The sequence below is a fragment of the Phocoena phocoena genome, chromosome 2 (assembly GCF_963924675.1).
Source record: "Phocoena phocoena chromosome 2, mPhoPho1.1, whole genome shotgun sequence".
Classification (NCBI taxonomy): Eukaryota; Metazoa; Chordata; class Mammalia; order Artiodactyla; family Phocoenidae; genus Phocoena; species Phocoena phocoena.
This window is the reverse complement of record NC_089220.1, coordinates 85,402,681-85,416,136: the sequence shown is the minus strand read 5'-3', so window position 1 is coordinate 85,416,136 and position 13,456 is coordinate 85,402,681. Positions and strand designations below refer to the sequence as shown.

General features: G+C 40.8%; 1 protein-coding gene across 1 annotated transcript in view; it reads right to left on the bottom strand.

The window, feature by feature from the left end:
* GANC (glucosidase alpha, neutral C) overlaps positions 1–13,456 on the bottom strand; it is a 71,270-nt gene that overhangs the window by 25,876 nt on the left and 31,938 nt on the right. Inside the window, exons 8-13 of the mRNA XM_065871711.1 lie at positions 13,184–13,280; positions 11,941–12,121; positions 11,562–11,715; positions 4,906–5,141; positions 2,219–2,345; positions 1,221–1,300 (exon numbers count right to left, since the gene is read on the bottom strand). Coding sequence (XP_065727783.1) covers positions 1,221–1,300; positions 2,219–2,345; positions 4,906–5,141; positions 11,562–11,715; positions 11,941–12,121; positions 13,184–13,280 — 875 coding nt within the window. The remainder of the gene's footprint in view (positions 1–1,220; positions 1,301–2,218; positions 2,346–4,905; positions 5,142–11,561; positions 11,716–11,940; positions 12,122–13,183; positions 13,281–13,456) is intronic.

Sequence of the window (13,456 nt, the reverse complement as noted above, 5' to 3'; positions counted from 1 at the left end):
TAGACAATAGGGAAACAAATGAGCAAGGCCAGATTGGCCCACGTGTTCTTTACCCCTGCTCTAAGTTATTTTCTATATCCTAATACAGGATGCTCAGAAACTAGAGTTTAGTGGTTAAGAGCTGGGCTTGGGAGACAGACAGACCTGAGTTCAAATCTTAGGTCCACCACTTACTAGATGGGTGAACTTAGCAGGTTTTTACACTTGTCCATGCCTTGATTTCCTCACCTGTGGGATTAGAGTTAATTACAATTCCAACTTCAAAGAGTTATCGTGAAGATGAAATGGTATAATGCACACAAAGTGAGTAGCATAGTGCTTGGCACACAGCACATACTCAGTTTATATCAGACATCATTATTCTCATCACCACCGCTGATTGAAAACGGTTCTCTAGATGTGGCCTCTCCAGTTCTCTCTGTGATTCTTATAAGATTTTAAGAATTATTATGGTACCTTACTTTTAATATCACGTTATACTTTGCAAGATACTTTCTCATATATCATTATCATCATCTTTAATAATATTATACAATACTATTTTATGTAAAAATTTATACAGTTTGAAAATATAATAAGTCTCTATTATTAAGTACTTTGATATATCATAGAGTCTATCATAATAGAAGTCAAAATCACAGCTTTTGTGCACTTGGTAATTCATATGGCACCACTCCTGGTACCACCAAGGTCTGTAATGTGGTTGGCATCCCCGTCTTTTTTATAAGATTTATTTTATTATTTATTTAATTTACTTTTGGCTGCGTCAGGTCTTAGTTGCGGCACATGGAAACTTTGTTGAGGCATGCGGGATCTTTTGTTGAGGCGCGTTGGTGGCACAGGCTTCTCTCTAGTTGTGGCGTGTGGGTTTTCTCTAGTTGTGGCGCGCAGGCTCCAGGGGACGTGGCCTCTGTAGTTTGCGGCACACAGGCTCTCTTGTTGAGGCGCCCAAGCTCAGTAATTGTGGCGTGCGGGCTTAGTTGCCCCATGGCATATGGGATCTTAGTTCCCTGACCAGGGATTGAACCCACATCCCCTGCATTGTAAGGCGGATTCTTTACCACTGGACCACCAGGGAAGTCCCTGGCATCTCTGTCTTTTCATACAAGTATTATTTATCAAGAGCTACTCAGTGAAGCAGAGTAGCTCTATTTAATCACTTTTTTTCCTTACTTTATCCTTCCAAGTAACTAGGAAAGAGCAAAAGAATAAAAACAAACCTGATAAACAGAGAAAGCAAAAAGACTGGAATACCACTCTCTGACTTTGGGACTGGTAAAATCCAGGTAAGAGGAGAGACCTGCAGAGGCAGAGGAGTAGATAGCCTGTTAGGAATGGTGCTCCTCATGGTAATATATTTGTAAAGAAGAATATCAGATGTGAAAGCTGGGTAATGAATGGGCACCTCACATCAAATGTGAAAGATAGCTGATACAGAGGCACGGTCTGGTGAGAAACGAATGAAGAAGGCAATGCTGGACTCCAGTGACAATCACTAGCTCTCTCAAGCTCAGCAGCCAGGGGAATGCCAATGAACAAGCATCAAGATGGAGCCTGTCCCTCACTGATGGCCTCAGACAGGCCCAGTAAGGATGGCAGATAGCCTGGAGTGACCTCTCTGTTCTTAAAGAGAGGAGAGGCATGTTTATAAGTGGTATAGGGAGAAGAGGGATGCGTGTGGTTTCTCTACAGTGCATGGACTTGTGATAGAGTGCTATCATATGACAGAGTGGTGATTCCCTTTTGTCCTTGAGGAGTTTTTACCAAGGCTTTAAACTAATAATTTCTGAAATGAAGACTTCAGAGTTGTCAGGGGCAGCTGAGGTCACTCATGAAAGGCTGGGAAGTCAAAACTATGGGCTAACAGGGCAAAGAAGAATCACAGGGAGAGAGATTGCAGGATTCTTCTTCTTTCTTCCTCTTTCTCCTCCTCTCATTTTCTCACTCCCTGGCTTTTAATTTTTATTTGCTTAGGGAAATAGCACGGCACTGAGGTTTGCTTGTTAATTTTTCATTCATTCATTGACTTATAAATATATACAAAGCACACTGTACCAGATGTTAAATGAAAGATATAAATGAAGATAATACTATCATCTTTAAGGAAAGGCACATAAATGTAGCATGTGACAACTTCAAGAAATTAGAAAGATGGCCATGCAACCTTCATTAGTTGGGACTAAACAGTGGATAACAGGTGTTTCAAATGACATCTTACCAGGCCAGCATACACCTTCAAAGTCTCCCCCTTCATGATTCCTCACAAAGAAGCCCTGTTCTTTGGCCTTAGCATACACTAAGTAGTCGGGATCAATCTTGATGTGGGGGTCACTAATGACCACAAGCTGTTAGGACATAAAGGTTTAAAGATTTCATCAGTTTTATATGAGCCATACGTTCATTTACTTGTTTTCATCATAGCTTTGGCATTCAAATTTTACTCAAAACAACTACTATTACTGAAATATTTCAGATACCAGTAAAATCCTATAAACTTTCATGGGCTTATGGGAATATAAATTGATATCAGAACCAGGCCCATCCTTTTTCACAATTATTGCTGCCCCACCAATACATGTTCTTAAGATCACATTTATTAGGCTTCTATCTCTCTGTGGTGCTGGGTGCTTTACATAAAGGATTAAGCAGGCAAGGTCCCTGCTCCCTAGATAGCCAGAGGCTAAGATAACACAAAAGAAAACATTAAAGAAAAGAAAATAGCATATTAAAAACAAACAAAAAATCCACAAACCTAAATATGGTACAGCCATATTTAGGAAGGAGGCTTGAGAAGAGCTGTGATCACAGCACTATTCTCCAGCATCTCTCCCTGCCCTTCTAATACCATCACTTCCACATGCTCGGGGGCCTCAAAACCACTTTATTTGGCTAGAATAACCTTCTAATAATCCTTCCTCATATCTATTCAAATCTATTCTACATACTAAAGTTTAATTCTCCATTGCTCAAAAACTTACAAAATTTTAAAATTGTGGTAAAATATGCATAACATAAAATTCACCATCTTAACCAATTTTAAGTGTATAGTTCAACAGTATCAAAAAGATTCACAATGTTGTACAATGTCTAGAACTCTTTTCATCTTGTAAAACTGAAACTCTATACCTATTAAAAACAACTTCCCGGGACTTCCCTGGTGGTCCAGTGGCTAAGACTCTGTGCTCCCAGTGCAGGGCTCCCGGGTTCAATCCCCGGTCAGGGAATTAGATCCCACATACCACAACTAAGAGTTCGCATGCCACGACTAAAGATCCCGCATACTGCAACTAAAAGATCCCACGTGCAGCAACTAAGACCTGGTGCAGCCAAATGAATAAATAAATATTAAAAAATAATACTCAAAAATCCCCCCAAAAACAGAAAAACAACTTCTCACTCCCTCCTCCCCACCAGCCTTTGGCTACCACCATTCTTCTTTCTGTCTCTATGATTTTGACTACTCTAGGTATTACAGATTAGTGAAATCATATAGTACTTGTCTTTTTTTTTTTTTTTGCGGTACGCAGGCCTCTGTTGTGGCCTCTCCCGTTGCGGAGCACAGGCTCCAGACGCGCAGGCCCAGCGGCCATGGCTCACGGGCCCAGCTGCTCTGTGGCATGTGGGATCTTCCTGGACCGGGGCACGAACCCGTGTCCCCTGCATCGGCAGGCAGACTCTCAACCACTGCGCTACCAGGGAAGCCCAGTATTTGTCTTTTTGTGACTGGATTATTTCACGTAGCATAATGCCCTTAAGGTTCATCCATGTTGCAGCATGTATCAGAAAGTCCTTCCTTTTAAAGGCTGAATAATTTTGCATTGTATATGTATACCACGTTTCCTTTATCCGTTCATCTGTCGATGGGCTCTTGGGCTGCTTCCATAATAAATGCCTGATAAATGGTAGGTGTTTATTAATTGGGAGATTAAGAATTAACACCATTGGCTCTGACCACCTGTGAAAGGCCTGGGGCTCAATGCAATGGGTTGAAAAGGCAACTTTAATCTCGGATCCATTTATGTGATACATATGGGGTTCCTCCCTTTTCCTCTCTTGTTTTTTTCTCCTTCACCCTTTTCATTATTGCTATCACTCCCCCCACCCCGCCCCGCATTACACACTTTCCAGTGTCTTCTCCCTGTCCTCATTTTCTATTTTAGTTCTTTCCTTGGCCATATGGACAGATGGAGTCCATCAGGGAAGCATGCAGGAAAAATGGCGTAATAAAGAATCTGACTCCATTTCTGAGTGACTGTTAAGAGCTTAAGCCCCATCATTCCCCCTTAGCCTTCTACCCACATCTGTGTGTACTGACAGAGAAAGCCCTGATGCTCCCTTCTTTGGTGCCAACAGGAAGTTCAAACCACACAAGCCCCGGTGCACGCACAGGAATCCTCACCCCAGTTCAACCCTCTAACCACCTTAAAACCTGATCCTGTCTCCTTTCCCAGCTCTCTCAGACCTATTTCAAAGGAGCTTGGGAGCTAGTCTGCTCCCCCAAGAATGCCTCACTATGGGACTAATTAGCCTTTTCATACCCTCTTGGTGCCAGTGTGACATAATCAATCTTGACATCAAAATCAAATTTTGCGTCGTGGGGTGCATCCATCACATCACTACAGGGTGGACACAACGAATGGAACTGAATGCTAGGCCCCTTCATCCTTACGGGGACCTAGACCACTAAGGCAGGGATGGATGGACTGCTAAGGCAGGGATGGATGGCAGGGATGGCCACCTTCTCACCATTGCTTTTCTGTTATCACAGTTACAGTTACAATTGAAGGTACTATTTTCCTGGCCATTTTTTACCAGATGGTTCTCTTCCACTAATGTATCAAGGCAACTTTAAAAAATTTAAAAATGCTTTGTAATGAAAAGGTTCAGAGTGCTGGCTTATTTTACCTTACGTTTTTTGCTCCTGAGCAGCTCTTGCATCCTTTTGGGGTTTGGGAACCTTTTCTCGTTCCAGGTGAAGTACCTCTTGCCTTCAGTGTGCTCTATGTCCAGCCACATGACATCGTAAGGAATGTCATGTTCATCAAATCCTGCATCCACTGCCTTTACATCATGCTCATCTTTGTAGTTCCAGCGGCACTGATGGTACCCCAAGGAGAAGAGAGGGGGCATGGCTTGTGTGCCTAAAAGGGGGAGATGACAACTGAGCCAATTACCACCACAATGATAATTATACAGTTGATAAATGTTTCCTGAATGTCTACAAGGTCTAAGCACTGAGCCTGGTACTTAGAATATCAAGAAGAAAGCAGAGTCCCTACCCTCAAGTGCTGTGGGACTGCAGAGGGGCTGATAAATTTTGGCTGCAGTGAAGTATGGAGCCTTGAAGGGCTTCACAGAGGTGGTAACACTTGGTTAGAACGTTGAAGAATAAGTAAGAGTATTCTCAGGCAGGGAGAATGAATAGATCATTGAGGCACATGAAATAGAAAAGATACGGAGGCAGAGAAGGACATGATAAGCTTAGGGAAAAATAAATATTCCAGGGTGGTTACACTGTGAAGGAGGCCAGCAGAAGATGACACTGGAGAGGGTCAGTTTGTAAAGGACCCTGTAATTCAGGCTAAGGACTCTAAATCTTGTACAGGAAGTCATCAAAAGTTTGGCAAGATGTAACCTCAGCAGACCTATGTTTTAGAAAAATTAGTTGGGAGCAGACTTGAAGGCAAAGAAACTGAAGGCAGGAAGAACTGTCAGGAAATTATCGTCAAAACATTTACTGATAACATGGAGGACATCTGGTCAACCACTTGCATTTATCTCCTTCCCCTCTTAAAGTCCCACTAAAATCAGAATAAAGAAAAGAAAGAAAGAAAGAAAAGAATAAAGCCACAAGAACAAAGAGAATGGGAGAGGAGTAATTTCAACAAAATTTGGAAGGCAGCAGGCAGGGGTGGTGTGGTAACTATTGAGCAAAACCAAGTAAGCTTTCACCAGAGTGCTTATGAGGGGGATGACGATGAGAAGGGTTCATCCCTGCTCCCAGAACACTAGCGGACAGGAGAATTCCCCCTTCCACCTCAACACGAGAGTGTAAAACTCATCCAGGTACACAGAGCTTCCGGGCAGAACCTTATTCTTAAGTATGCATGGATAGCCAAGGATCATTCAACATATGAGTAAAGCCTCCAAAATTAGACAGAGGGACTCACATAAAGAAATAGAGCAAAAGGATCTCTGAGAAAATAGTGGCAATACAAGGAATCAAAGTAAATATCAGAATGTTATCATTAGTATCTCTGGGAGATGAAAAAAAGTTGCACCCATAAGATAAGACTAGGGTAGCATAAAACAAGTATAAGATATTAGAAACAAGGAACAATCAGAGGATAAGAAAGAGTCTGCAGAAATTAGAAATATGAGCATAAATGGAAAGGCCTGGAAGATAAAATTGAGAAAATTGCTCAGGATTGGACAAAAAAGAGAAGATTATAAAATTTGTAGAGTAGAAAGAGAAAAAGGAGGTGAAGATATTTTCAAAGGAATAATAACTTTTCCAGAACTTAAGGATACAATTCTCAAGAATGAAAGAGTCTACATCTAATATGCAATTATTTTAAAAGGTCTATATCAAGGCATTTGGTTGTAAAATTTCAGAGTTTCAGAATATTAGAAATTTCAGACTATCAGAGATAAAGAGAAGATATTTCAGAGAGAAAAGATAGATCATATACAAAGGAACAGAGTTCAGAGTGATTTTGGAACAAGAAGATAGATTATAGAGAAATGCCTTCAAATTCTGAGATAAATAATTTTCAATCCAGTTACCAAATTATCAAACAAGGGTGAAGGTAGGAAAAGAAGATGTTTTCATATCTGCAAAGATGCAAAAAGTAGACCTCTAATGCACTTTCGTAGGAAACTACCAGAAGATGCTTCGAACAATGAACAAAAACCAAGTTAAGGGCTTCCCTGGTGGCGCAGTGGTTGAGAGTTCACCTGCCGATGCAGGGGACATGTGTTCGTGCCTCGGTCCAGGAGGATCCCAAATGCCGCGAAGCGGCTGGGCCCGTGAGCCATGGCCTCTGGGCCTGCGCGTCCGGAGCCTGTGTTCCGCAACGGGAGAGGCCACAGCAGTGAGAGGCCCACGTACCGCAAAAAAACAAAACAAAAACAAAAAAACCCACCAAGTTAATAAACCACAAAAAAGAAAAACATGGGCCCCAAGAAGGGAGAGATCTACCACCAGAAAACAGAAAACAGTAAGTCCTAGGGTGACAGCTGTGCAGGGAGCCTAGAGAAAAACAGTCCAGATAGAGATCTGGGGGTAGGTCTCCAGGGGAAAAAGTAGAATGGATAAAGCATCTGACACCCCTGAGCATTGGAAAAATGTAAACACTGAATGTTGATTAACCAAAAATTATGATATAACAATGTTGGGAGGAAGAGGTAAGAGGATATTATTGAACTAAATCCTCATTAGGAGTTAACAGATAATCTATAAATTTATAAATCAGATTTCTTTGACCATGGTGGCAGATCCACTGTTTTTGAAGCACTTTCCTGTAAACCAGACTATTCTCTCTAATAACAATGTTGAAAGGGGCTGTAGGGGGGCTTTGATGGTACTTATTCCTATATGGGTGTCTTCCCATATCCACAAATTCTCTGTTGTTCCTCTCATCAAAATTGGAATCAAATTCTTCCCTTGCAAATGGGCTAGACTCAGGAAATTTTAATAATGGAATGCAGCAGAAATGATGCTACATTACTTTGATTTTTAGCAGTTTTATTGATATGTAACTCATATATCATACAATTTACCCATGTAAGGCATACAATTCAATGTGGGTTTTTTGTGGGGAGTGGAGCATATTACATTACCAATTAAAAAAAATTGTGGTAAAATATATGTAACATAAAATTTGTCATTTTAACCATTTTTAAGTGTACAATTCAGTGGCATTAGTTACATTCACAGTGTAGTACCGGCATCACCACTAGCTGTTTACAAAATTTTTATATCACTCCAAACAGGAATTCTATAACCACAAAGCAATAACTTTCTGTTACTCATCCCAACCTTCAGCCCCTGCTAACTGCTAATCTTAACTTTTTGTCTCCATGAATTTACCTACTATAGGTACTTCATACAAGTGGAATCATGTTATATTTGTTCTTTTGTGTCTAGCTGATTTCATTTTGCATAATGCTTTCAAGGTTCATCCATGTTGTAGCATGTATCAGAACTTCATTCTTTGTTATGGCTGAATAGTATTCCATTTTCTGTATATACCACATTCTGTTTATCTATTCTTTTTTTTTTTTTTTTTTTTTGCAGTACGTGGGCCTCTCACTGTTGTGGCCTCTCCTACTGTGGAGCACAGGCTCCGGATGCACAGGCCCAGTGGCCATGGCTCACGGGCCCAGCCGCTTTGCAGCATGTGGGATCCTCCTGGACTGGGGCACGAACCCGCATTCCCTGCATCGGCAGGCGGAACCCCAACCACTGCGCCACCAGGGAAGCCCTATCCATTCATTTTTGATGAGCACTTGGCTTGTTTCTACCTTTTGACTATGGTGAATAATGCTGAAGAGATCACTGGCATACAAGTATCTGTTCAAGTCCTTGTTCAGTTCCTTTGAGTATGTATCTAGGAGTGGAATTGTTGGGTATATTAGTTAGGGTTCTGCAGAGAAACAGAATCAATAGGATGTGTGTATGTATCTGTACATATACAGAGAGAGAAAATGATTGATTGATTTTAAGGAACTGGTTCATGTGATTGTGGGGACTGGCAACTTTGAATTCTGCAGGCAGGCCTGAAGATCCAGGGAAGAGTTGAAGTTGTAGCTTGAGTATGAAGACAGTCTGGAGACAGATTCCTGTTTCTTTAGAGCATACCTCAGTCCTTTTCTCTAAGGTTTTCAGCTGATTGTATGAAGCCCACTCATCTTACGGAGACTAACCTGCTTTACTCATAGTCTACTGATTTAACTGTTAATCTCATCTAAAAAATAACTTCACAGTGATATCTAGACTAATGTTTAACCAAATATCTGGGCACCATGACTTAGGCAAGTTGACACAAAATCAGTCATCATGCTGGGTCATATGGTAGTTCTATGTTTAGCGTTTTGAGGAACTGCCAAACTGTTTCCACACCAGCTGAACCATTTCATGTTCCCACCAGTAATGTATGAGTTTCCAACTTCTCTACATCCTCACCAACACTTATTATTTCCCCTCTTTTTTTGATTTAGTCATCCTAGTGGGTAGGAAGCAGTATCTCATTGTGGTTTTAATTTACATTTTCCTAATACCTAGTGCTGTTGATCATCTTTTCACGTGCTTGTTAATCCATTTGTACATCTTCTTTGGAGAAATGTCTATTTAAGCCCTTTTCTCATCTTAGAGTTAGATTGTTCCTTTTTATTGTCGAGTTATAAGAGTTCTTTATGTATTCTGGATACTAGACCCTTATCTTATGTATGACTTGCAAATACTTTCTCCCATTTTATAGGTTGCCTTTTCACTTTTGTGATAATGTCCTTTGATGCACAAAAGTTTTTAGGTTTTTTTTTTTTTCTTTTTTTTTTGCGGTACGCGGGCCTCTCACTGTTGTGGCCTCTCCCGTTGCGGAGCACAGGCTCCAGATGCGCAGGCTCCAGATGCGCAGGCTCAGCGGCCATGGCTCACGGGCCCAGCCACTCCGCGGCATGTGGGATCTTCCCGGACCGGGGCACAAACCCGCATCCCCTGCATCGGCAGGCGGACTCTCAACCACTGAGCCACCAGCGAAGCCCAGTTTTTAGTTTTAAAGAAGTCCAACTTGTCTAATTTTTTTTTCTGTTGCTCATGATTTTGGTGTCATAGCTAAGAATCTGTTGCCAATCCAAGGTCATGAAGATTTATCCCTGTTTTCTTCTAAGAGTTTTATGACTTTAGCTCTTATATATATGTCATTGATCAATTTTGAGTTAATTTTTTGTATATGGTGTGAGATAGGGGTCCAACTTCATTCTTTTGCACGTGGATATCCAGTTGTCTCAGTGCCATGTGGTTAAGAGACAATGCTTTCTCCATTGAATGGTCTTGAACATTTATTGAAAATCAATTGGCCAGAGATGTATGGGTTTATTTCTAGACTCTCAATTCTATTCCATTGGCTTATATGTCTATCCTTATGTCAGTACCACACTGTTTGGATTACTTTAACTTTGTAGTAAGTTTTGAAATCGGGAAGTATGAGTCCTCCAACATTTTTTTTTCAGGACTTTTGGGCCATTCAGGGCCCTTTGAAATTCAGTATGATTTTAAAGATCAGCTTTTCCATTTCTTAAAAAAAGGCCATTGGAATTTTGGCAGGGATTGTAGTAGATTGCATCCAACAGTATTGCTTGCTTAACAATATTAAATCTTTCAATACACAAACATGGGATTTCTTCCCATTTATCTAGGCCTTCTTTAATTCAGGAATTTTTTGTAGTTTTCAGCATATAAGTCTTTTACCTCCTTGGTTAAATTTATTCCTGGGTATTTTATTCTTTTGGATGTTATTGTAAGTGGAGTTGTTTTCTCAATTTCTTTTTTAGATTGTTCATTTCTGGTGTATAGAAACACAGCTCATTTTGTGTATTGACCATGTATCCTGCAACTTTGGTTAATTGTGTGTGTGTGTGTGTGTGCGTGTGTGTATTCTTTGGGATTTTCTATCATATAGTATCACATCATCTACGAATAGAGATAATTTTACATCTCCCTTTCCAATTTGGATGCCTTTTATTTCTTTTTCTTGACTAATTTCTCTGGCTGGAACTTTAACTACAATGTTCAATTGCAGTGGTGAAAGAGGGAAGCCTCATCTTGTTTCTGATCTTAGGGAAAACCTTGCAGTCTTTCACCATTGAGTATGATGTTAGCTGTGAATTTTTCATAAATGCCTTTTATCATGTGGATGAAGTTTCCTTTCATTCCTAGTCTTCTGAATGTTTTTATCATGAAATAGTGTTGGATTTTGTCAAATGCTTTTTCTGCAATCAATTGAGATGATCTCATATCTTTTATTTTATTTTATTATTATTTTTTTTGTGTGGTACGCGGGCCTCTCACTGTTGTGGCCTCTCCTGGCGGCATGTGGGATCTTCCCGGACCAGGGCACGAACCCGTGTCCCCTGCATCGGCAGGCAGATTCTCAACCACCGCACCACCAGGGAAGCCCCAATCTCATATCTTTTAAAGATAAAATGCTTTTATAGTGCTAAAGCCACTGTATTTTAATGGAGAAGAGAACATAGAAAAGTTCAGGTTGGGATACTGGTCATCTGAGATAAAGGAAGAGAAAGCCCAGGGGTTAAAAGGCTCTAAGGAAGGCAGATGGTGAGTATTAGGGATTAGAGAATGGAGAGTTCCAGCCCCAGTGGAATGTTTAACCAAGCTGAATGGGATGAGAGTGGGAGGAGAAATGCTTGCTTCTTTAAAAGCTTGGGTAAGTTGTTTATAAATACTATATGGTGTACAACAAATATTAATTTACAGTGATTCTACATGGGATAGAGGAAATATAATGGAACAAGAAACTGGCACTTCCACATGCAAGTACCTGTAAGGTATGAGTACTGCTTGAAGACGTCAGAAGGTGTAGGTCCTGTCAGCAAAAAAACATCAATGATTCCACTCTCTGACATCCAGTGCACAGCAGTTTGAGATCTGCCCTTTTCTTTAGCAGCAACTGGGCCCATCTGGGTCAATGCATGCTGGAAAAGGAATGGAATGAAGGTCTGAAAAATTTCCCTCTAACCCACAACACCCATCCATATGTGTGTAATAGTCTGATCCTTTAGTACATACCAATAACCACTGATTATACTGCGAGGACTCTGGAGGCAGAGGACTGCCATTAAAAGCCCAGAGCTACAATTACACTTCAGTGGTTTTGTTTCTTCTGTGAGTATGACATGCAGCCATGATCCATTACTCACCTTTACAGCAGGTTCTGTATTGATCTCCACTAGTGTTTCTGAGGCATTTAGCCAAAAAATGCCTAGAGTCCTGCCCAGTTTGTGGGCCAGGAGATAAGGCACTGAACCATAAATGCCCATTTTGTCATGTATTTTATATCCATAGACATCTAGGTTATAAAGACGGTAAGCATCTCCATCACTGAAACACACAAGGAAGGATTACCAATTACCACTGCATATATATTCTTAATGAATATTATAGCTCCATTCTCCCCTGCATTTTCCCCTTGGGTACAATACATTTTCAAAGCTCAACTCCTAACACTTCCCTAAAGGTTTCCTGACCCAATGTGGGTGAATATGATCCTCCTCCTTTGATTCCTTTGGCATCCCCTCATGCTACTATTGGCATGTATGATCTCATCTCTTAGATAGCTTTTCTGAATGTCTCTTGTGAGGTGAGGACCATTTCCTGTGAATCCTGCATAATAGCAAGCACACAATAAATTGACAAATTTTGTATTTCTCTGTCGTGAAAGCAAAATGATAGTATCCTAACATGTTTCCACAGTGCTGAGTAGGGAAAGATTAGGAACTGAATTGAGGTGGGGAACAGGGAGCTCAGGTTGGTGTGAGAGCAACACAGTTTCTGATTCACTTGTCACTATGTCTCCCTATTATCTAAACAGCATCTGAACCTGGCAACTTTGACCAGACTCTGTTTCTCTTTGGTTCCGCTTCCTCTTAGAGTGATACCCCTGGCATTTGTTTGTCAATAGTGTTAGTTTGAAATAATCTCCCCGAGGGAATCAAAGGTGATATGAGATGCCACACTCTTCCATTCTCTGGCTCACTGTCCTTTTTTGGTAAAAGCCTTTTTCTAGGTCAGTGATCTTCACAGTGTATTTCCCAGGGTTCCACAGTAAGGCCTTGGGAGGTGAAAGCAAAACCCAGGGAGGTGATATTATGAAGCTCTCCCCGCTACTTCAACAACAGCAGCTCCATATTTTTACTTCCTCTATATTTTTAGGTTCAGCAATACAGTTTTTATAATTGTCTTCTTTTTGCCAAAATATAAAAATTGAAAACCACTGCTCTGGGCGATCATTAAAGGGAAATTCTTAATGATCTACAAGCAATATCAAGAGGGGAAAGGCCAGATACATATTAGCACTGGCTCAGACATCTCACATATTTTCCTTTCAAACTTTTCTAGTCCAGAAACCAGAGCCTCCTGTAAGAATTCTTGTTTTCACTTTACCTGGTATTTTTAAGTTGGTGTGATTCTGCATGTTGTGGGATCCCATAGACATGCTCAAACCCATGCAAGGAGAAATCCAAACCAATGGAGGCAGGACCTGCAGGGACCAGGATAGTGACTGAGTTTTGCTTTTCAGTGGGACAATCGATTAAGGAGATTCAGCAACTATAAGAGCAGCAAGATGACTAGACTAGGGATCAAGAGACCTGAGCTTGCCCTGATCAATCAGTAAATCATGTATGCTGACTCTCTGTACGATGTTATATTTAGGTG